The 22,092-nt window shown below is 36.4% G+C and overlaps 1 protein-coding gene and 1 long non-coding RNA gene across 4 annotated transcripts; both read right to left on the bottom strand.

Moving 5' to 3' along the window:
* Positions 1–2,255: 2,255 nt before the first annotated feature.
* Positions 2,256–9,782, bottom strand: LOC306989451 (adenosine receptor A2b). Of its 2 annotated transcripts, none has more exons than XM_079595205.1 (2): positions 8,586–9,782; positions 2,256–4,012 (listed from the first exon to the last, which is right to left on the bottom strand). In XM_079595205.1, the coding sequence occupies exons 1-2, from the start codon at positions 9,382–9,384 to the stop codon at positions 3,684–3,686; spliced, it is 1,128 nt and encodes a 375-aa protein (XP_079451331.1). In that variant the 5' UTR covers positions 9,385–9,782; the 3' UTR covers positions 2,256–3,683. The 2 variants fall into 2 exon arrangements, with proteins under 2 accessions (XP_079451331.1, XP_079451332.1); XM_079595206.1 differs by having other exon boundaries at positions 2,671–4,012; positions 8,650–9,543.
* An 8,960-nt stretch (positions 9,783–18,742) lies between these two features.
* Positions 18,743–21,806, bottom strand: LOC306992480. 2 transcript variants are annotated; one of them, XR_013796296.1, is made up of 3 exons: positions 21,611–21,806; positions 19,255–19,327; positions 18,743–19,127 (listed from the first exon to the last, which is right to left on the bottom strand). It is a non-coding gene; the product is annotated as an uncharacterized lncRNA (long non-coding RNA). The 2 variants fall into 2 exon arrangements; XR_013796297.1 differs by having other exon boundaries at positions 18,743–18,980; positions 21,611–21,741.
* Between the last annotated feature and the right edge of the window lie 286 nt (positions 21,807–22,092).

Below are 22,092 nucleotides of genomic sequence, written 5' to 3'. Positions count from 1 at the left end.
GACAGCATCCTTCGAGTGTTTCTATTTGGTGCTCTGCTGCCCCTCTAAATGGCATGAGGGCTTGATCTAAAATAGTCTACACTCATCCTAATTGCATCACCATGACAACAAACAGCTACAAAGTCACTGCCACCTATACTGTCTCCAGATTTGCTGTTGAGAAGCTGGTTTCATTTTTAGCAGATATTTTGGAAATGGGAATGGTGGTAAACAGATTCTTTTTTAATCACTTATCTTGTGTCTGAATATGCATACTTACTAGCAGTATTTCCATATAGTATTGATTGAATAAAACTTGCAGCTTCAACTGTATATACACAACTCAAGGCCGAAATGTCTTGAACATTGGAGGGGGAACTCGAGGTCTAATTCTAGTTGGGAAATAATCATTCTGAACTATTTGCAAATTATATTTGCATTAAAATATGCACGTGTACCTTTATTTGTATGCCTGTTCAAAACGTAAAACTTGTCTCTTACATTCCATGAGTCACGTAAATGCATATTTTCAATTCAAAACAGCCATATTTAGGGGTGTTATAATGCCCTTTTCACAGGACGTAAAATAAGTCTCTGATGTACCCAGAGTTTTAGCTCAAGATAACCCACAGATATTTTTATATAGCATGTTAAAATTGTCACTTTTTGAGGGTTTTTAGCCTTTTATGTTCAAACCCGGTGTCAGACAATGATGGAAAGACTCAAGAAGTGACAACCTTTTGTTGTAGACCTTAAAAAGCTATTTCTTTAAAAGTAAGTACCGGTATCTCCCTTTGAGCGTTGTAACTTTGCAGATGTGTTTGCTTAAACAGCAACATTACACACTAACTAAAGTTAAAAAAGTGAAATCATAAGTAGTTTGCATCACTAGATGATAGGCTACTGTCAATCTTTTGACATTTCTATAGCAAAACATTTGACATGTATTAAATATTTAGCTTACTCTCAACGTTAAACTGACCTTCAAGGATGCTGGAAGCTGATTTGAAACGACCATGATAATATGATTTATGTTAGACTTTATACTCTTAATTTTTCTCCATTGGCCTTCAGAGAGGAGGAAAGGGCAGTTTATTCCTTTTTACATGAACAATGATTACTAAAGCAAATTCTTGATTAATAGATATTTTTCCACATGATTTCTTGTAGCCTATAATACTATGACCTCAACATTTTTACCACAGTGCATGATTTGTACGCTAATACAAGTTAGCATCACATAAACAGCTCCATGGTACAGCATTGCACCATTTTCTTCATTGTAGAACGTATAGGAGAAGCGCTGCATTGATCTCATCTTCTGCAACTCTATGATGGTGCTGCAGCAGATCTGCAGAAGTTGCTGAGCCAGCACTGAGACCCACAGCTGATGTTCCCACATCCCCCAAAAAGAAAGTTCACTGCGCATATGCTGCAGCTTTTTTTTGTGGGCTGTTTACCATATATTAAAATGCATATTCTACTCATTCTTAATGTTAGATGTATACAACTGAAATATTTTCAACACAAATATAATTGTATGATGCAACCATTCGGTTACTAAGCAGCTTTTCAGAGAAATTTACCATAAAACCTTCAGTGAGCAAACTAAAAGTGACAGTGGTGAGAAACTAGAGTAAAATACTGTTTCATATGCTTTATGCTTTTTTTAGTTTTAAATCTAAACAAAATAGCAGATTCCACACCACAACTATAACGATAACAGCACAGAGAAACAATATTGTTGGAATCCCTTTCAGAATTATTTTTTCATCTGATGAAAGATAAAAACACTGACAGTCAATCAGAATCCATCCTGCTTTAAAGAGTTTGAGCATTTAAAGCGACAGACGATAAACCTGCAGCTCGCTTATAATAAACAGAACGATATCGTCCACTGGTGTGAACACTAATGTAGTTACAGTTATCTTTATGGTTATCGTTCTTGATGTGAGCGAGCCTTTAGACTATGCCATGATGACCCAACCCGATCTCACGGCAATTCGTACGAATTTTACGAGGTGGCTAATTCGTACCAATTCATTCGACCTCACTATGAAATCGTATGAATTCATACGAATGACCTACCCCTGACCCCGCCCCTAAACCCAACCGTCACGTGGGTTTACACAAATCGTAAATTCGTACGAGTGAGGTCGTACAAATTCGTACGAATTAGCCACCTTTTAATCACTTGTACAAATTCGTACGAATTGGTCGTGAGATAGCGTTATTTATGGTTACACAATCATACAAAAATGACCACAATGATTATTGAGAATGAAATATCTATTATCACATATTTGACCAATAAAATTCCCATACATGCCCCTGAGCTGTACAGTAAACAGCCCACAAAAAATGCAGCATATAATTTTTTGTGGTGCAGGAACATCTGCGGCAAACTTTGGATCCCTGAATCATGCTCCTGAGGTTTGTCAAAATTAACCCTATAAATGTAATAATCATGAATCATATATGAGCAGAGCAGAATAGAGAATCTCATTCCTCACATCAAGTTACATTACTTTTTTTTCTCTCGCTCACAGTAAAAACAGGTATATTTCCTCGACTACTTCCTCAACACCTTAAATGTTCCACAAATGACTACCAGCCAATTAAAAAGATATGCCTTTTTTTAGCAACACCTGATTTTTTAAAGTCAATCATAAAACCAAAACAAACAGTGATGCTTTAGATAGTAAATAGGCGTTGACGCTTTATTTTACAACAATGAAGTCTTAACATTTCACAACAATGAAGTCTTAACATTTCACAAACACTTTTATAAACCATATAAAAAATTATTTACACAACAAAAACTTTTAAACTTTTTGTAATCAATCATTCTTTCTGGGTTTATAACACTCCCAGGTCATTATCAGCTCTTCATATGCACCCTCCACCACAGGATGTATTTTCCCCCAATTTAAATTCATCATTCTGTAACAAGTGCTTATGCTAAAACGAACTTAAAATCCAGATTTACAGTTATTCCATTACAACGCAATCAAAAAGATGCATAAAGCTTCACCCTTGAAGCACGACCACTTTATTCAGCATTCACTCCAGCTCCGTATGGTTTATTTACAGTTCGGTAATGCTGGCCGTAGAATGTTACCCACGTCTGACCTTGACCAAAAAGCCAACTTAGTTGAACATAAAAATTAATGTTTGCTTCAGAGATGCAATGGAAATGTCATGAAACAGAAAAGGTTAAAGCCAAAAGGCACATTTGATCTGACCTTTACATTACGTACCTGGCTAATTACTTCCCCTTCTGCATAAACTGCATAACTGAGATTTAAAGGTTAAACTTCCACAGCTGCTTTATATTGGGTTTACGAATAGATAAGGAAATGTGTGCAAATGTTTCAAAGGCTCTTGCATGTTTAACTTGAAATGGCAAACAAAGGCGCAAAACCATTTCAGTTAAGATACAAGACTTCAATGAGGCTAAGAAACCGGGTCTGAGTAAACATGAGAAGGTGCCATCAAGAAGTTAAAAGGCACAAATAGCATTAAACTAAAAGAGCATGAAGCCATGGAAATATGAGCGTTTCCGAATGCTAACTTGCGATTAAAAAGACACTTATCGGAGAAAACTGTCCAAGCCGGTTAATAACATATCAGTTGCACTCATGACGTCTTAAACTTGACCAGAGCTTTTAAAACTTCATCAGATCACAAGAATAAAAGGATTCTCAAGCCGGCTCTGGTTCACGCATGTTGGTCTGGTGTGGCATGAGCATTAGCAGAGCGAAGGTGGACGACACGCTAGAAAAGCGCTCATGGAGAGAGTTGTTACCGTTCCATCCAGGAATCACAGAGGATTCCACAGAGTTGAAGCAACCAGAATCACTGTCAGAACCTGGACAAAGTCCGAGACATAGTCTCTGAAGGACCAGATGGAATTTCCTTCTAAAGCTACGGTTGATCCAGAAGTAGAAGATACAATTGAGGAAGCCATTGGAGGTTGGTAACCACACAGCAATGAACTCAATCCATTCTGGGACACCACTGCCTGAAATCGCTGTGAAAAAAGGAAAATGCTTTAGGACTTATTTTTGCTTTAATATATTAGCATCATGGGAACTATGGCCCTGTTTACGTCTGGTGTTAAGATGCGTTTTGGTCGATCGGATCACAAGTGGACTACGCTGAATACAGGTGTAAACGGGGTCTAAAGCGTTTTGAGTTTGTCCATTTTCGACCACTTCCAGATGTAGTCGAAAACGCATTTAACCGAATTGCTTTCGTAGTGTAAACGCTCATGTGGTCTAATGTGTTCAAACAGCCACAAAAGACCGTCTACTCTTTGATTACAAAATGCGTAAACATTATGGGAAGCGCTCTAGCCAAACGGGATTTAAACTTTGGCAACAAGTTCGGTTTGAAGACGAAAAACGTACCAAGCACAATGTTCTCTCACCATTCCTGATTTCTAACACACACACTCAGTGTTCGGCTGGTCTTGCGGCTGTCAGAGCAGAAACTAAATCTAAAACGTTTTGAGCTTGTCCACTTTCAACCACTTCCAAATGCATTTGACCAGATTGCTTTCATAGTGTAGATACGTTCATGTCAGGTCTGGTTCATATCTTAATTGAATGAGCTTATTTTGTCCATTAGAACAAAAGATCTGAAAAGTCATTAACTCATACAGTCTCACATTTACCCGCCCATAGACCCTCCCCTTGAAGAAATCAGGACAGAAGTGGTTGAAAGTGGACAAAAGAGACAGATTAAAACACCAGGTGAAAACGGGAATGTGTCTCCCAAGTCTACTTGTGATCCGATCGACCAAAACGCATCATAATACCAGATGTAAACAGGGCCTATGACATTTATAAAGCGGTGTCTAATTCAGATAGTCAATGTAAGAAATGTCTGACGATCTCAAGGTTAGATTAAAAATGACAATTTAATAATTTATTGTCATTTGCTCAATTTATTGTCATTCCAAACCTACAGAGATTACATGAGAAAGCAAACTAATACGTTCGCCATCAGAAACAAACATATCAGAAATGCACTCGATTTAAGCTCCTTTTATCATCACAGTAACATATATTTTGCTTTTTGGATTAGATAAGCATTCTAAAAAATAAGCAAATAAAGTGTGAGAGTAAACTTAAAATATACATTAGTCATTTCAATGCTCTGTCCTTTCTGTTGATATTTAAAGATAGCCATCTGTAAGATTACGTTTTGGATTTATATGAAATGGTAACACTTTACAATAAGAGTCCATTTGTAATATCAACAAAGGTTAATATAAGTAGGCTATTGTTCAATAATTTAAACATTTACAAAAAACCGTCTACTCTTTGATTACAAAATGCGTAAACATTATGGGAAGCGCTCTAGCCAAACGGGATTTAAACTTTGGCAACAAGTTCGGTTTGAAGACGAATAACGTACCAAGCACAATGTTCTCTCACCATTCCTGATTTCTAACACACACACTCAGTGTTCGGCTGGTCTTGCGGCTGTCAGAGCAGAAACTAAATCTAAAAAGTTTTGAGCTTGTCCACTTTCAACCACTTCCAAATGCATTTGACCAGATTGCTTTCATAGTGTAGATACGTTCATGTCAGGTCTGGTTCATATCTTAATTGAATGAGCTTATTTTGTCCATTAGAACAAAAGATCTGAAAAGTCATTAACTCATACAGTCTCACATTTACCCGCCCATAGACTCTCTCCTTGAAGAAATCAGGACAGAAGTGGTTGAAAGTGGACAAAAGAGACAGATTAAAACACCAGGTGAAAACGGGAATGTGTCTCCCAAGTCTACTTGTGATCCGATCGACCAAAACGCATCATAATACCAGATGTAAACAGGGCCTATGACATTTATAAAGCGGTGTCTAATTCAGATAGTCAATGTAAGAAATGTCTGACGATCTCAAGGTTAGATTAAAAAGGACAATTTAATAATTTATTGTCATTTGCTCAATTTATTGTCATTCCAAACCTACAGAGCTTACATGAGAAAGCAAACTAATACGTTCGCCGACAGAAACAAACATATCAGAAATGCACTCGATTTAAGCTCCTTTTATCATCACAGTAACATATATTTTGCTTTTTGGATTAGATAAGCGTTCTAAAAAATAAGCAAATAAAGTGTGAGAGTAAACTTAAAATATACATTAGTCATTTCAATGCTCTGTCCTTTCTGTTGATATTTAAAGATAGCCATCTGTAAGATTACGTTTTGGATTTATATGAAATGGTAACACTTTACAATAAGAGTCCATTTGTAATATCAACAAAGGTTAATAAAAGTATTGTTCAATAATTTAAACATTTACTAATAGATTTTTACATTTTAAAATTCTCTCCCTTGACAATGCACTATGAACTAACAAATAAGGTATAATTCATATTTTTTATCTTTAAAAAGTACAGTACATTTTCATGGTTCAGTACTGTTTTTCAACTTTTGTAATAAAGTTCAGCACTATGTTATGTTTGTTTTCATTCAGTATCCATTTATAAAAACTATCAGTTGATTAATCTGTTATCGGCCAACCTAATTATAGTTATCGGTGAAATCCACTATCGGTCGACCTCTATGCAAAAGTTTTCGCGAAGAAACGCAAAACAGCATTGACTGCCTAGAGTATATTTGGCTCAATATAATATATTTGTATTTCTTTTCACCCCTGAAGTTATTTAGCAGAAAGCTCAAGCTGCTCTATTCCACACAACCAAAGTAAACAGTAACTAAGGACTGTCAAACAAGTGCCATAAAAGTGGGCAATTTAAACGCCATGTAGGAGGGCTTCAGTCTCCTTGTCTTGTCTTTCATCTCAGCTCTCCTAGATCTCTGTGATTATCTCTTCATGTCTGCTGAAAACAGCAGCTGCAGTAAGCGAAGGTCATTGCATGCAGAGTTCTTCCCTTTTCAGTTTTTTATTTTATTTTTCCCTCTTAAGTAACTGATGGACCAGCCATGGACAACACCATAGCCACAAATAAATGTAAATAAATCTAAAAAGCATGGTAACTGTACAACAAGGTTCAATTTGTTTGTTAACATGACTGAACAATGAAAAATAATTCTAAACTGTTCATTAAATTAAGTTAATTTGAACATTTACTCATATTTTAATAATGCATTTTATGATTTTTAATGTAGAACTCGTTTAAAGGGTTAGGTTAGTTCAGCCAAAAATTTAAATTATCCCATAATTTACTGACCCTCAAGCCATCCTAGTTTTGAACATGACTTTCTTGTTTCAGCCAAACACAATTTGCGTTATAAATCTCTTCTAAGCTTTATAATGGTAGTGAATGGTACTTTAGATTTTGAAGTGCAAAAAAGCACATCCATCCATCATAAAAGTAATCCATACAGCTCCAGGGGGTTAATAAATTCTGAAGCGAAGCGATATGTTTTCGTAAGAAAAATAGCTATATTTCTAACTTCAACCATAAATCACTGGCTTCCGTTAATGGCCGTACTTGAGTAGAGTTCTGGCGGAAGAGTGACCTCTTGGCCTAAAGAAGAAAGTCATATTCACCTGGGATGACTTGAAGAGGAGTACACTTTGTGTGAACTAACACTTTAATATAATTTAATGGCCCTGGGTTAACATGAACTAAAATGAAAAAGTATAGTAGTATTTTTAAGTAATGAAGACAAAGATTAATATTAATACTTGCATGTATATACACATGCATGTATATATTTAAGAAAAATGTGTTATTCATATATAAAATAGTTCTATTAATACATAATATATATGCAGTATATAAATGCAAATATATATATACATGCATGTGTGTGTATTTATATATATATACACAATACACACACATATATATGTAAACACAAACTTTTATTTTGGATTCGATTAATCGCGATTAATTTTTTACAGCCCTACCATATATTGCTCATTGTTAGTATAGTGGGACGTTATTGTAAAGAGTACCAAAGCAACTAAATACACCATCGCTTTAAAATAAAGCCAGTCCTTTATGTATGAGTATGAATGTATGAATGAAAGTTCATCAACACAGTGCCTTAAGATAAAACGCAGGCTATGAGTAAAACAAAACAAAAAAACACTTTACCGGTTTGGATGAAAGGCACTTAAAATTAATGTTTCAAGTCTTTGCAAACTTGTAGGAGTTAATTTCTTCTGTTGAACACAAAAGAAGAGATTGAAGATTGATTAATGTTGGTAACCAGACCAGACAGTTGACATAGCCATTGACTTCCATAGTAGGAAAAAAAATGCTATGGAAGTCAACAAACTGTCTGGTTACCAACATTATTCAAAATATCTTATTTTGTGTTCAACAGAAGAAAAACTCATACAGGTTTGGATGGAACAACTTGAGGGTGAGTAAATTACAATATTATAATTCTGGGTGAACTATCCATTTAAGTGCAGCTGTTAGAGTAGGCCTATTTAAGACAAAAATATAGAAACATTGAATTTAACTATAGTGTTTGTAACATTTGATCAACGTTGTATACTTCCATTCTATGTATAAAAAATTATATAAAAAAAAATCCAGCTTGGATATTCTGCTAAACATCTGCTTTTGTGTTTGGAACAACAGAAGAATGAACAAATGATAATCACCATTGTAAAGCATGATGACCATGCAGGGCGTCCAGCAGGTGTAGTAAACGGTCATGACTGGTACCAGAACGCGTAAGGCGACTTTAGGCCTATATCCTCCACCCCAGCTGTGTCTTCTTAACTTTAACCTCTGTCTCTTGGCGGCTATCCACAGTCTGAGGTTACAGAAGGTCATGATGGCCGAGCACGGGAAGAAGATGAAGCACGTCAGCGTGAGGGAGTACGTGACGTTGCTGGAGTACATGGGGTTGCAGACGAGAGACGCTCTGGAGAAGTACACTTCAATGATGCCCGCTGGGAACGAGATGGGAACGAGGAGGAGAGGAGGGAAAATCCACGCGAACGAGATTAAAAGCAGCGCTCTTCTCCTGGTCAACACGGTGGAGTATTTCAGAGGGTAAAACACCGCGATGTATCTTTCCAGACTGATGGTTGCGAGCGTGTACATGCAGGTGGAATAAATAGTTGCGTTGAAAAAAGCCACGACGTGACAGAAGGGGTCCGGACCCTTGTTATATTCCTTCATGAAACTCACGCACAGATTTAGCGGCATGATAAGCAGTCCAAACGCCGAGTCCGCTCCCGTTAACGATAAAAGAAAGTAGCGAGAGTTTCTCGACCACCCCGAAACAGCTGAAGCTATGACCATCACTACAGCAATGTTTCCCAAAGTTATCATCACTCCCAAAACTGATATAATTCCAATTTTAATGGGGCGGTGAGCCTCCAGTGTCCTCTGTAGATCCGTGACATTCAAGTCCACAGGTGATGCGATGGAGACGTTTATGTCGGACATCATGGCGCATTAATCAATGACCCATGGCGATTTGAAAAATCGTTATTTTTCAAACGTTACAAACAGGTTTAACAAAGATCAACTTCAAGCAAACACAATCTACATAGCAGACGCTGCCTCCAGGAAAGATTCACACCTGTAGCAAATCAAGCTCAGTCACGTGATGCCACCCTGTTGTTAATTATCACATCCTTACAGGTGGCCCGTTTCTGAACCGAGCAACCCAGTCTTGTTTTTAAAGTCCACATGAAATCAAAATGTAAGTTTTTTTGTCTTTTAGTATGAATGTTAGTCTTATACTTGTATCTGCTAGTGTGCTCCAAAACAATGACAATTCGCATTTAGAAGATATAAGCATTCAAACCTTACAGTTTCTCACTTGCACTTCAGCTTCTCATCAGATTATCTGTCCAATCAAATGCCCTCTATCTACAGCATCCCGGCCCCAAATAGATACTGAAGCTGCAGCTAAAATCGATTACTTTTTCACACATTTACTTTTTACTACATGCTGAACGGCACATAGTGCACTGTATAGGGGATAGGGAACGATTCATACAGTGTAAATATGCTTTCCATTAGGGCGAATTATGTCTGGTTTCATGGTAGTGTCACACGAACCGCCACATCATGCAGTCTGCTCCGGTCGAACTGTGATATAAATGAATATTCTGCGTGTTTTTAAGGCACTTTAGTAGGCCTTTAAAGGAGAACTCCGGTCAATTTTAACATTGAGCTCATTTTTTTGTAAATTTGGAGTGCTGTCAATACAGAGAACAACGACAAAAATCGGTGTTGCCTACACCGTGTTATCCTCTTTTTAAAATTTGCACCCTGTTGACTTCAATGGGGCAAGTTGTTTTAAACCTGCTTTTAGCCTCTTAACATCCTTAAAGGGCACCTATTATGACATTTAAAATGTTCCTAATGTTGTTTTGGGAGTCCCCAACAACAGTTTTACATGCATGCAATGACAAAAAACACTTTTGTTGTCGTATAATATGCATTTATTTTTACCTGATTTGCTCACCGACTCCCAAATGAATCGTTCAACGACTCATTTTTCCAAACCCCTCCTTTGCGCGACGCTAATCTGCGTTGATTGGTCAGATGACCAGCAGTGTTTACATAGATAATACTTATTGTTTAACACTGAGTACAATGATGCTTTTATCAATTAAATCGTGTTATAATAATGATTATAGTCCACTGCTTTGTAGTTTGTAGTAAAAAACTAAAAATAAGATAAAGAATTTAATGTTATGTTAGCGAGCATAGCCCAGAGTTCATATTGTAAAAGCACAATCAGTCTTTGTTTGCGTTAGCCCGATGCATATAAACAACGTTTTTACAAAAAAAAAAAAAAAATGCTGTTATGTTACTACGAGGTATTACTCTATCATATAAGACAACTCCGAAAACAACGCGCCTAGAAAGCCGCGTCTCAACACGCACATTCTAAACTGAGCTCTCTTTTACGTCTTGTGCTTAAGCTAAGAAATTCACACAACATTATGTAAAAAATATTGAGTAGCCTCAACATTGTCGGTTATGTGTTAAGTGAATGTAAACAGTTGAGAAAGGAAACATGTATCAGTATATTAGATCTGTCCATTCACTTTTAAAGTGACAGCAGCCTAATATACCTGCTGCTGCTGTCTGTTTTTTTAATGTTACTCAAACAACAAAGGAAAAAAAAAACACTCACTGATCTTGACTCAACAACTTTTGTAAGTTTAATTGGGATTCATAAATGTTTAAATGTTTAATTTATACAGTGAAGAAGACTATGCAGTTATTTTACATTCGCTTTTTACCACTGGGCTTCCCAGTGGTAAAAACAACTTGAAAGGGGGTGTTCATGACCAATTTTTATCTAGGAAACTTGTATTCATGATAACTCTGATAGTTGACAAATTGGGGATACTGAGAAGGGAAATTATACTTTAGAATGCACTATGCATGTAGATGACTTGCATTTTTAATGCTGAATGTTCTGTTATATGTCAATGGGACATTTTCAAACTTTCTTTCATTTTCATAGAATTTTGTTAGTCGCCATGAAATCAAAGTTGACAGTTCTTACTTGTTTATGGAATATTGCAGTATTTATTAAAAAATATTTTAATAAATATTTATTAAAATAAATATTTTATTTTAATAAATTTTTTTCTTTTTTTTTATAATAATGTGCCCTCGTAATCTTTAATCAAAAATCAAAAATCTTTAATCACTTTCCCTCCATCTTGCAGCTCATATTTTCTCTTCTCTGATGACGTGTTTACTGACACGAGGGCGGGACAACCTGTCACTCACATGTGATCGACCAATAGCAAATAACCACAACCATCCAATCAATTCCACATGGACAAAATAAATGTTTTCTTGTTCAATCTTTCCACAATAGGAATAGGACTATTGCATCTTCCGTTTGATGCCGACATTAATAAGGTAGTAAGCAAACGCTCACGGCTGAAATTAGATACAAAAGTCGCTAAGTGGATTGTGCTGAATTAATTGCAGAGGTTTTTAATACGTTAGAGGTTTAGAACAAATCAGGCGTGAACCACAGTGAATGGCGTGATATGCAGATGAATGTCAAAGAACACACTCTATGCCAAGACATTCACTATGACATGGACAAATGCATAGATAATATGCAGTTTTCGGTTGTTTTCATACTGATGAGCTGAATTACGAATAACTTGACAGTAATGCATTCAGCTGGCTGTTTCCCTGCCTATTATGACAGTTTTCCTTGCAAGTTAATTATTAAAGAAGTGCTAAACTTAAGTTGTGCCTCAACTAGATGTTCTGCTGTATACAAATCACTGTCGCTATCAAAAATACAATTATCCAAAACATCAACAACCTGCTATTGAAGCAGTATATGAAAGCACAACAGCAAAATTGCTTTATGTTTTGTTTCAGCCTTCTTAGATATGTCTCTCATAGTCCAACTCCCCATTGACTTGATGTGTTCATTTAGAGCCGAAACATTAAAATGCAAATTTTATTCTGTAGCTCTGGGGTTCAGATTATCAGAAAGCCTTGCATAAAGATCACAAATCATTCAATTTGCCTGTGTAATTATTATTACACATAACCCAAACATGGGCGAGAGGAACTTGTGAATGTTTCAATCATCTTTTGATTCAGAAAAGAGGCTCTTCATTTTTCTCCCTGTGGTGTCAAAAGAATATATTAGTTCAGAATCTGAGTGTTATTCTCTTTAATAACATCACAAAACCTCCCTGCTGTAATTTCCAGCATGACTTCAGTAGTTATACCACCAAATGACAACTGACGTGAGTGAGCATGAAGTGAAGATTGACAGAAAATTGAGAGATTGTGAAGCGAAAGTGGAGTTTGATTCAAGATTAAAGTCATCGCCGTGTAAATATCTCATGTACGTCACCTCAGAAGTTTGCTCATCTGACATTCTCTTGTTGATTCACGGTAAAATGAAGTTTTCATGAAAGTTCAGCGCTTTATTGCGGTGCGATGGTTTGATGTCTCACTTTAACTCTTGACACGTGCAGGCTTTGGCCTACTTGCAGATTAGGCCAGTTTATGACGAGGATTCTTAATGGCTAATCTTTTCATAAATTAATCGCTTAAACCATTAGTCACACCGAGTTATAAATATACCCATTTGATGTGAAATAACATAGTTCTAATCAAAGCAGGGCAAAAACCCCTACTGAAACAATGCCAATTCTTTGAACTATTTGTTTAGTCAGTTTCCCAGTAGCAGGACGCTTGCTTTGTTTATTGCCTTTTTTCCTAGTAATGATCATATAGGCATCATTTGAAAGCTTAAACACCCACAATTCATCTTGTGACATCTTTTGGTTTTAAAATTGGAGATTGCATTACCATGGAAAAAGTACTTAATAATTTTACCGGGCTCAATTTTTGTGATATCAACTTAAAATTTGGAACACAACTTTGTTAGAAAATTATTTAATATATACAGTATGTATATATATATATATATATATATATGTATATATATATATATATATATATATATATATATATATATATATATATATATATATATATATATATATAGGGTATAATGGGGCTATAGGTACACCTTGAGAAAAATTTGCTTTTCACTCACATAGTGTATGATTGAAATGATGAAAAAAAAAGAAGTTGTTTTTTGGCAAGTTGGCTGGTAAAACCAGCATGGGGCAAAATGCACACATGCTTTAATAACGTTAAAAAAGTTAATACTTGTTAAAACCAATCACTTTAGCAAGGTTTGTACTTTTTTCTTTTTTTTTTTCATAAATTAATTCATTTATGTTCATTAAATATATTGTTAATAAAAAATGTTTTTACATTATTTTTAAATTAAATTATTTTTAAACTACTGAAACAAGATTATTAAAAAAATTTAACATAGCTTTACAGTAGTAACAAATAAATATGATATTTTATTACATTATATGATTAATATAATATTTTAAATATAATGGTTTCATTATAAATAAATATGGTGATTATCTCTAAGGTAGACACCCAACTTAATATATGATATTTACCATCTGAATCTAACCATGTCATGTCAACAAATGGAAAAGGTCAGTCAGCTGTTTATTATCCAGCCCAACTGCATGAGGTGACTTATATTCTTCCGATATTGAAAAACTGTTGCTTTAATTACCGTGAACAAAATGAAAATCGTTAACAAGACATTTGTCTCAAAATATAGGCAATATTTTATAGATTCTCATTTGCTACATAAACCTACCACATTTAGAAACTTAACTTCACTATCACGTCAAGGATCAGCTAAATTTCTGATTGCGCCCTGATTGCGCCCATTTCCCTGGTGCGCCATTAGTCCCGCTGTACCCCATATATTTTTCTATAAAATGTTTACCTCTATTACTTCTGACTTTTTGCTTTCACTTCTGCAATAATCTGCTGTGACTTCTTTAAAAAGAGACAAACATTTAGATCAGATCTTTGCTCGGTGACTGTGACTGAGTTAACAGACTAATAGGTGAATTATTCCTTTATTTTTGTATATCACACTTATAATGTTGACTATATGTTGAATGTTGAATAAGTAAGGAATAATTGACGACGATGATTATTTTTCTAATAATTCAACGGCCTGGAGTCAATTATTCAGCTTATACTACAGTTACCACACCTTGAAATATTGTTCAGATGATGTATTTCAAGACATTTGTAAAGTAAAGTTCAAAACGCTCTTATGTAGGACTAATTCCTTGAGCATCTAAACCCATGCTCCGTTGCTAATTCCAAAACGTCATTTTAAACACTGATGTGAACACACACTGAACGCGCTGAACACGCGTGCATGATCAGTCATAAGTATCAAATTATATTCATAACCGGCCTTACAATAAGTGTGTCCCCGGCTTTATGCAGTTATTAATGCAGTTATGAGAGAGAGAAGCATGTGCATCAATATTATTATTTATTTATTAATTCAATTCGTTTCAATTAATTCATTTATTCTTTTTTTCTATTAGTGACAGTAGACTAGCCTAATAAATGAAACACAAAGCCCTTTTAACTAAGTATAGGCCTATCAATAATTATTTATTTGTTATATCTTCAATAATTACGAAAACCCGTGCAACAGGACTATCAATTTATTTAAATATTCAGTTTAATTTTCTATTGATTATATATAGGACTATATACTTTATTTATTAAAATTAAACTGCATGTTTCCATTGATTGTGAAGTTAGACATTGAAAATCGCAGATCAAGCGCATGGGGCTGCATGGTTTTTCTTGTTATGAATTGTATCGTATTGTCCGTTATTACAGTTGACTACGCGACGTGATATGGAACTGTAATGCGGTCAAGACCTGCCTGGAACTACTTTAGCAGTGCGGTTCCCTGAAAATAATTGCACACCGTAGAACGTTTGTCAACCAATCAGATTCAAGCATTCAACGGCCCTGTAGTATAATGTTGAATATAACAAGCAACTGTGCATCTGTGTAGTGGACGACTGTGTGGACTGTGCACATGCTGTGCTGGTGAGATAGGGACCGATGGGTATTGATTGTATTGCTTTTAGTGCATGTCTCACCTGTAACTTGTGACACAAGGCAGATGCTTGCAGAGATAGCACCTTTGTTCATGTAAAGGGGGGTGACTGATGAAAGGCTGTATTGTCACATTGTGTGAGGAAGGAGAAAGACACTCAGACTGATAGCAGGACTCCGGGCCAGAGATGTTAACACATGCTCCCTATTCATTTAAAAGTGCGTCTATGATGTTTTGTTTAAAGGGCTACGTAATAATTGTCATGTATCAATCGCTTTTTTTATTGCCAATGTGTGAACAGCTTGTAACAAATTTTAAAAACGAGACCTTCCCAGACTTCCTAGGTTGTCTATGAAAGCCTGTAGACTGATTTTTATGAGAGGGACAGGGACATTTTTACTGGGAAAATCAAAGGGATGAGTGACGTTTACACATACTCCCGAGAGCCTCTCTTCTATCCAATGACACGTGAAAACGAATGCTTATACAATGTTCAGGATAATGCCGAAAGACCTATTCTGTTCTGTAATGTGAATGTATAATGTACAAACTATAGTCTCACATTGCCAGATCGTCTGACTATTGTATCAAATATACTTTATAATCAAGCCATCATAACAGTGTAATTTTGAATAACCTCATCTGTCGACATGATGCTGGTGAATCCTGGTCTCACCATTTTCATTTTTGTTGTGTGTTTATTTTGTTATTGCGAGAAAAGCGCACAGCACATAATTACATATTCATCTAAACGTCGCTCTCAGCAACGTAGACGGTGGTGGGATGTTTGTTAACAGTATATCGCTGCAACGGTATTTCCAACCTTTTACCTCTAAGCAAAGAATGAAAAAGAAATTCACAGTGAGATTTTCAGGACATTGAATCGCACTCAGTCTCTGACGTTACGTGACGTTACGTGAGCACGAGTGCGAGAACGAGCAATAAGTTGCTGGCTGCATTTCACTTAACGGCCAGCGTCGTCGCTAATAACAAGGATTTCTGATTTTTTTATTTTTTTTTATTTTTTATGATCCCATGATTTACTCACTCTCATCTTCTTTCAGACGAACATAATCAGAGATATTTTAAAAATATCCTGGCTCTTCCAAGCTTTATTATGGTAGTGAATGGGGGTTGAGATTTTGAAGGCCAAAAAAATGCACCCATCCATCATAAAAGTAATCCATTCGACTCTAGCGGGTTAATTAAAGCCTTCTGAAGCGAAGCGGTGTGTTTGTGTAAGAAAAAAAAATCATATTTAAACCTTTATTAGCACAAGTCGACTTACGCCACAAGAGTAACCCTTGACGCGATGTATAATGCAAGATGTAGGAGTATCGTAAGCTTAGACGCCTCTTACGGTTTAAACAAATAGGGCTGTACAACGAACTCATGCTCCTCTTCTCGTATATCGAAATCTTCTGACATTTCTCTTTGAAATGTCTCGTTTTAGACTTCTAATTCGTGACCGGTGTTTTGTTTTGCTCTATCCTCTGCGCTTCCGCGTTCATCAATAGATCATGCGTCAGGTTAAGGCTGATTTATACTTCTGCGTCGGACCTACGCCGGAGCCTCTACGCAATAGACTACGCGTTGGTTTTCATTTATACTTCTGCGTCGTTGTCCGCGTTGACGCGCAATTAGAGAGCATGGGAAACCCGAGGGAGGGGTTCTAGCAGACCAATCACAGCGCTTGCGTCTGTGTAGAATTGACGCGTTGTTAAATTTTTGGAGAGCTGCACGTCAGGGTGAAAAATTACAAATATTTTATAAGATGTGCCTTTTGTTTAGACGGCGAAGCCGTTTTTAAGGCTTAAAAACGCAAATAAGTGAAACCACCCTCCAGAGTGGAAATCTTAAAAACGCTCCACCGTCGCGTACACGTTTACGTCACAGGCATACGCCAGTACAGGAAAATAACAAAACATTATCAAACTAAAATATAGTATTAATTTCATTGACAAATTTTGTACAAAAAATTCTGTCATTTTTTAGCGACACGCGAAGAGCACCGAGGGTTAAAGCAGCAGCTTTACCGTATTAAACATGAAAAACTGTCAGCGTCTCTTTCACTTTCAGTGCTTCACATTGCCACATTGCCACCTAGCCGTCTGGAGTGCACACTACATCGAATTTCACACACTTTTGCGTCCCCATATGCACGCAGATTTCCCCCCCATAACACTCGTCTAAACGCAGAATAAAAAGTGATAACTCAACGCCACTTTTGCGTTTTCTCTTCAGATCGTTTCCGTGTAAACATAGCCTAAATTGGGCTTTACTCTTCCGCCGCAAATCGATGCGTACGGCCGTCTACCGGAAGCTGGTTATTATAGCAAATAAAGTTTTAAATTTGAATATTTTTCTTACAGAAACCCATCGCTTAGCTTCAAAAGGCCTTTATTAAACCCCTGGAGCTGTATGGATTATTTTTAATGATGGATGGATGAATTTTTTGGGGCTTCAAAATCTCGCCACTACAGCGCCCCTAAAGGGACCATTGCAAAAATAAAAATATACAGGCTGCATTCCAAACCGCATACTCAATGAGTAGGTACTTAATTTCAATAAGTACTTACTTAACGAGCGCTAAAAGAGTAGGTACTTTATAGCCAAATCTCGTTAAGTATGAATGCGAACCGGACATCTGCCATGTTGACGTTATCATGTGACCTACGACGCGTTATCACAAGTGCAAACACTTAAAAGATTTGAACGACACGTTTAATTCATCTATCGGTAAATATCTTGATATTGATTAAACTTGCTCATTTTATGGTCTTTTTAAAGAAACTGCTGCCCATTTATTTTGAGAATACATTTAGGGTTGATTTAAGTTCTTATATTTAACCCTACTCATGTGACCCACCGTTTTATCCTTAACGATATTATTTATTTTTATTACGAAATCCCAAAATTGTCATCTCTTGAATATGTTGTTAATTTCTTTATTTTATATCCAAACATTTTCATCCACAAGCAAAAGTGGCTTACCGTGACAAATACTGACCGATACTTAATTATATTACTTTTTACTGAAAAAAAATCAATAAAACAAACAAAATGTAATGTATGTCATAGCTATGCATGAATACACTCTAGATGTGTATATTGTGAACATATCTACATTTTCATTCAAACAATTAATTAAATAATGATATTTTATTTACTGACAACAATGATAAATATTAATAAAGGAGTAAATGAATGAATGAAAGTCACCATCACACAATAAACAAATGCAAGTCAACACATGAAACAAAGCTTTATTCAAACTACTACAATCATGTATATAGGCTACAGGCACTGAACCACATCTACTGCCATCTCAACACAGCGGTTCCCCTTCTGCGGCTTTATTCTGATGAATCAGCGGACCGCCAGAGGTGAGCCGTGCCGGAGTGCCGGAGGTTGTTGCGTGATGTGTTGTGCTTCACAATCTGAGGCATTAAGGGCCGGTGGAGTGATGGAGGGTCTCGTCCATGGCACGATCTTCAGCTCTGTGCTCCTCATCCTCAGTGCTCACACCAGTCTGCTGACATTTCAGATCCTACAAAAATGCACAAACATAACACAAAAGCAGTAGTTTTAACAGCACAATGTCATTTGATTTCAGTATTATTTAGCAGACAAGAACGCTTTTTTTCCACAAATGCCGCCATCATCTTTCCTTGCAGGTCCTGCTCCACCACAACAGCTGTGCAGCAAATACACAGAAATCAAGAATCAGAAAGGTGCTGTAATAGCTCTGTTTGAAATTACAATAATTAAAATAAACTACAACTTAATATTTAAATTATTATTAATTTCTGTAGTATACTCACTCAAAGCCTTTGATGCAGCATCAGCTTCATGAGCCTCTCTCCACCGGATAAACACACATCTGTTCTTCTGTCCCTGTAACATCCAGACAAGACTCCCATAACCTCTGTGATTTATGAGCTCAACACTGCATTTACATGTTGAGGTTGTTTTAACTTTTTATCCAACATACATGTTCCTCAATTTATCAACAGTACTAATGGACAAATAAAATAGATAACTTATGTTTAGTTACTTTATAGATATGTTCTACATAATAGCACACATATCACTCAGATGTATATTTCATGTTGTGATGTGCTCTTCTGCAATACTTATAAAAGATGTTCCTGTCAGATGTAAATAGACGTTTAAAATAAGCGTCTTTAAGATGTTTATGGTTTATGTAAATCCACGTTAGAGACGTAACTTACGTGTCCTTACTGGAGCTCCTGTCAGCTAGAGCTAAGAGTAACCCCAGAGTGCAGTCTGGACGATGGGGCGGGGCGACACGTGTCGCTCCGCCTATCAACAATTTCATTGGTTTATAATACAGCAATCTTATTGGAGTAGACACTTGAGGCATGAGCATGCGCATTCCTTTATGTACGAGTTTATGAATGATCTTCTATCTACGCAGTTTCGCGCAGTTTGGCCGTAGGCTACTACGTTGTCGCATGGCGATTTCAGTAATGATCAGTTAAATAATGTTTTTATTAACTTAATACGACATAATAAGTTAAATGAAGTTACTGTACAACAAACAATAACAATCCCTTCAAGGCAGACCGCCGTGTGCTGCTAAATATGGGGAACTGATTCTTCATTCGTGGCCACGATACCTAGGTCTATATCAAGTGAAGTAAAAAAAATGTGTATAGCGCTCAATTCACATCGTTTTATAGCAGCTTTACAAACAGTAATATAGGCCTAAGCATTCATATTGAGCCGTTTTAGAGCTGGGCGATATAAATAAATATGTTGCTGATATAAATCATACGATGTTTTTGAGAATTAGCTAAATTATATTTATTAATTTACCCAGCAGATAAGTCAATGGCACTTTAAGTGAGCAATGATCATGACTGCATTAAATTACTAGCATTGCAAGCAGAGATCGCCTATTAAGCTGATAGTAATATTTTCCGAATGTCATGCAGTGCTGCGACATTTTACATAATTAATTTATGCTTCTTCATTTTTCCATTATAAATAAACTCGGGGTTTTACATGTCACTACATAATGATAATTCACTGTATTTCAGTAAGACACAGTTCCGAAAGTGACAAATAAGACAATAATAGCCTAGGCTACCAAATAATACAAGCCCTAGCCATTTTTTTTTTTTTTTTGTGTGTGTGTGTGTGTTTTGTTTTTTTGCGTACAATGGGAATTTAAAAACCTGCAGTGCTGAAAAGTGGAAAAGAAATAATACTAAAACAGATATTATTATGTCGATCTATAGCAAATATGATTATTTATGTGCTCAATTTAAGTAAGTAGGTATATAAATAAGTAGCTATTTGAAGTAGGCTGTTAGGCCTTTATGCACAGATTTACAGCGGTGATTTTTTAAAATAGTCAGGCTACAGATATAGCCTATGCCAGTGTTAATATTTGAAACTATTTTTAACAGGTAAACAACAAGGAAATATGTGTTTGCCATTAAACATTTTATTTGCACTTTGTGCCAAAAAATGCAAGCATTGGAGAACAAATCTCGTTAAAAAATCAACAAAAAACGGTCGTGCTAAAAAATCAGAGCACTAAAATCAGCTGCTTGCGTTCGGGTTTGTCCGATGTCTTTCCTTTAATACAGCGATTTATCATAATTTGCGTAAAATCCAGAGTTTGAGCTGATCCACCGACCGACCTGGTGGAAATATGAAATGGTGCTGTCGGTGCTGTCACCAAGCGTTCGTTTTTAAACAATAACTTTGTCTATTCTGTGTCTTAACAATAAAACATTATCCAATAGATCTTAACTAAAATTACCATGGTAAACCGATAATATACGATTAGAGTTAGCATTTAATATTTCTTTAATATGGACAAATCATTCACAAAAATAGTACATAAAGAATGCGCATGCTCAGGCTTGAATCAGGCCAATAAGATTGCTGTATAATAAACCAATTAAATTGGGGGTGGGCGGAGCGACACGTGTAACTCCGCCCCAAAGTGTCGCCCCGCCCCATCGTCCAGACTGCACTCTGGGGTACTACAGAGCTAACGTTATACATAATAAAACGTGTTTTTACAGCCAAATCACAATCATACTATCCTGTCTAACTCCTTTACACCTTCAACAGTTAAAACGTTTACTCTATAGTAGTTTATCACATGCAATTTTAACACAAGGAACCGTGTTTACTCACATTTGAAACCCCGCGCGTCGCTGATCTCCGTGGTGTTTGATAATGACGTATCCCCTCGCGTGGCCTCCTGGGATAGAAGAGTATCCATCGGTTGAGCACTCAAAAATCTGGATGGAAGCAGTAAGCCATCCGGGAACTTCTCGCCTACTCTTTTATGAATACTGATGTTTCGAACGTACTGCTTCCTTCACGTACTGTTTTCGCCTACTATATAGTAGGAAAGTAGGCATATTGGAACGCACTTAAGTCCGAATCTCGCGATAATTAGTATGTCACCCAGGTAATTCTCGCCTACTCTTTTGGATTCATACATACTTTTTCGCTCGCCTACATATTATTTTTCCCATACTAAATAGTAGGGAAGTATGCGGTTTGGAATGCAGCCACAGTCTTTCACATGCTAACATGAAATACATCTCGTGCTCACGAGAAACTTTGGCGTGTGCACGAGAAACTATTGCGCACGAGATACGTGGCGTTCC

The sequence above is a fragment of the Phoxinus phoxinus genome (assembly GCF_949152265.1).
Source record: "Phoxinus phoxinus genome assembly, chromosome: 2".
Lineage (NCBI taxonomy): Eukaryota > Metazoa > Chordata > Actinopteri > Cypriniformes > Leuciscidae > Phoxinus > Phoxinus phoxinus.
This window is presented reverse-complemented; position numbering and strand designations above follow the sequence as displayed.

Coding starts and splice junctions, on each gene's coding strand:
- LOC306989451 (XM_079595205.1), bottom strand. CDS start 9,384: ATGATGTCCGACATAAACGTCTCCATCGCATCACCTGTGGACTTGAAT. Junction 4,013..8,585: donor GGTCATCATGCTTTACAATG/GTGATTATCATT, acceptor CTTTTTTCACAG/CGATTTCAGGCAGTGGTGTC.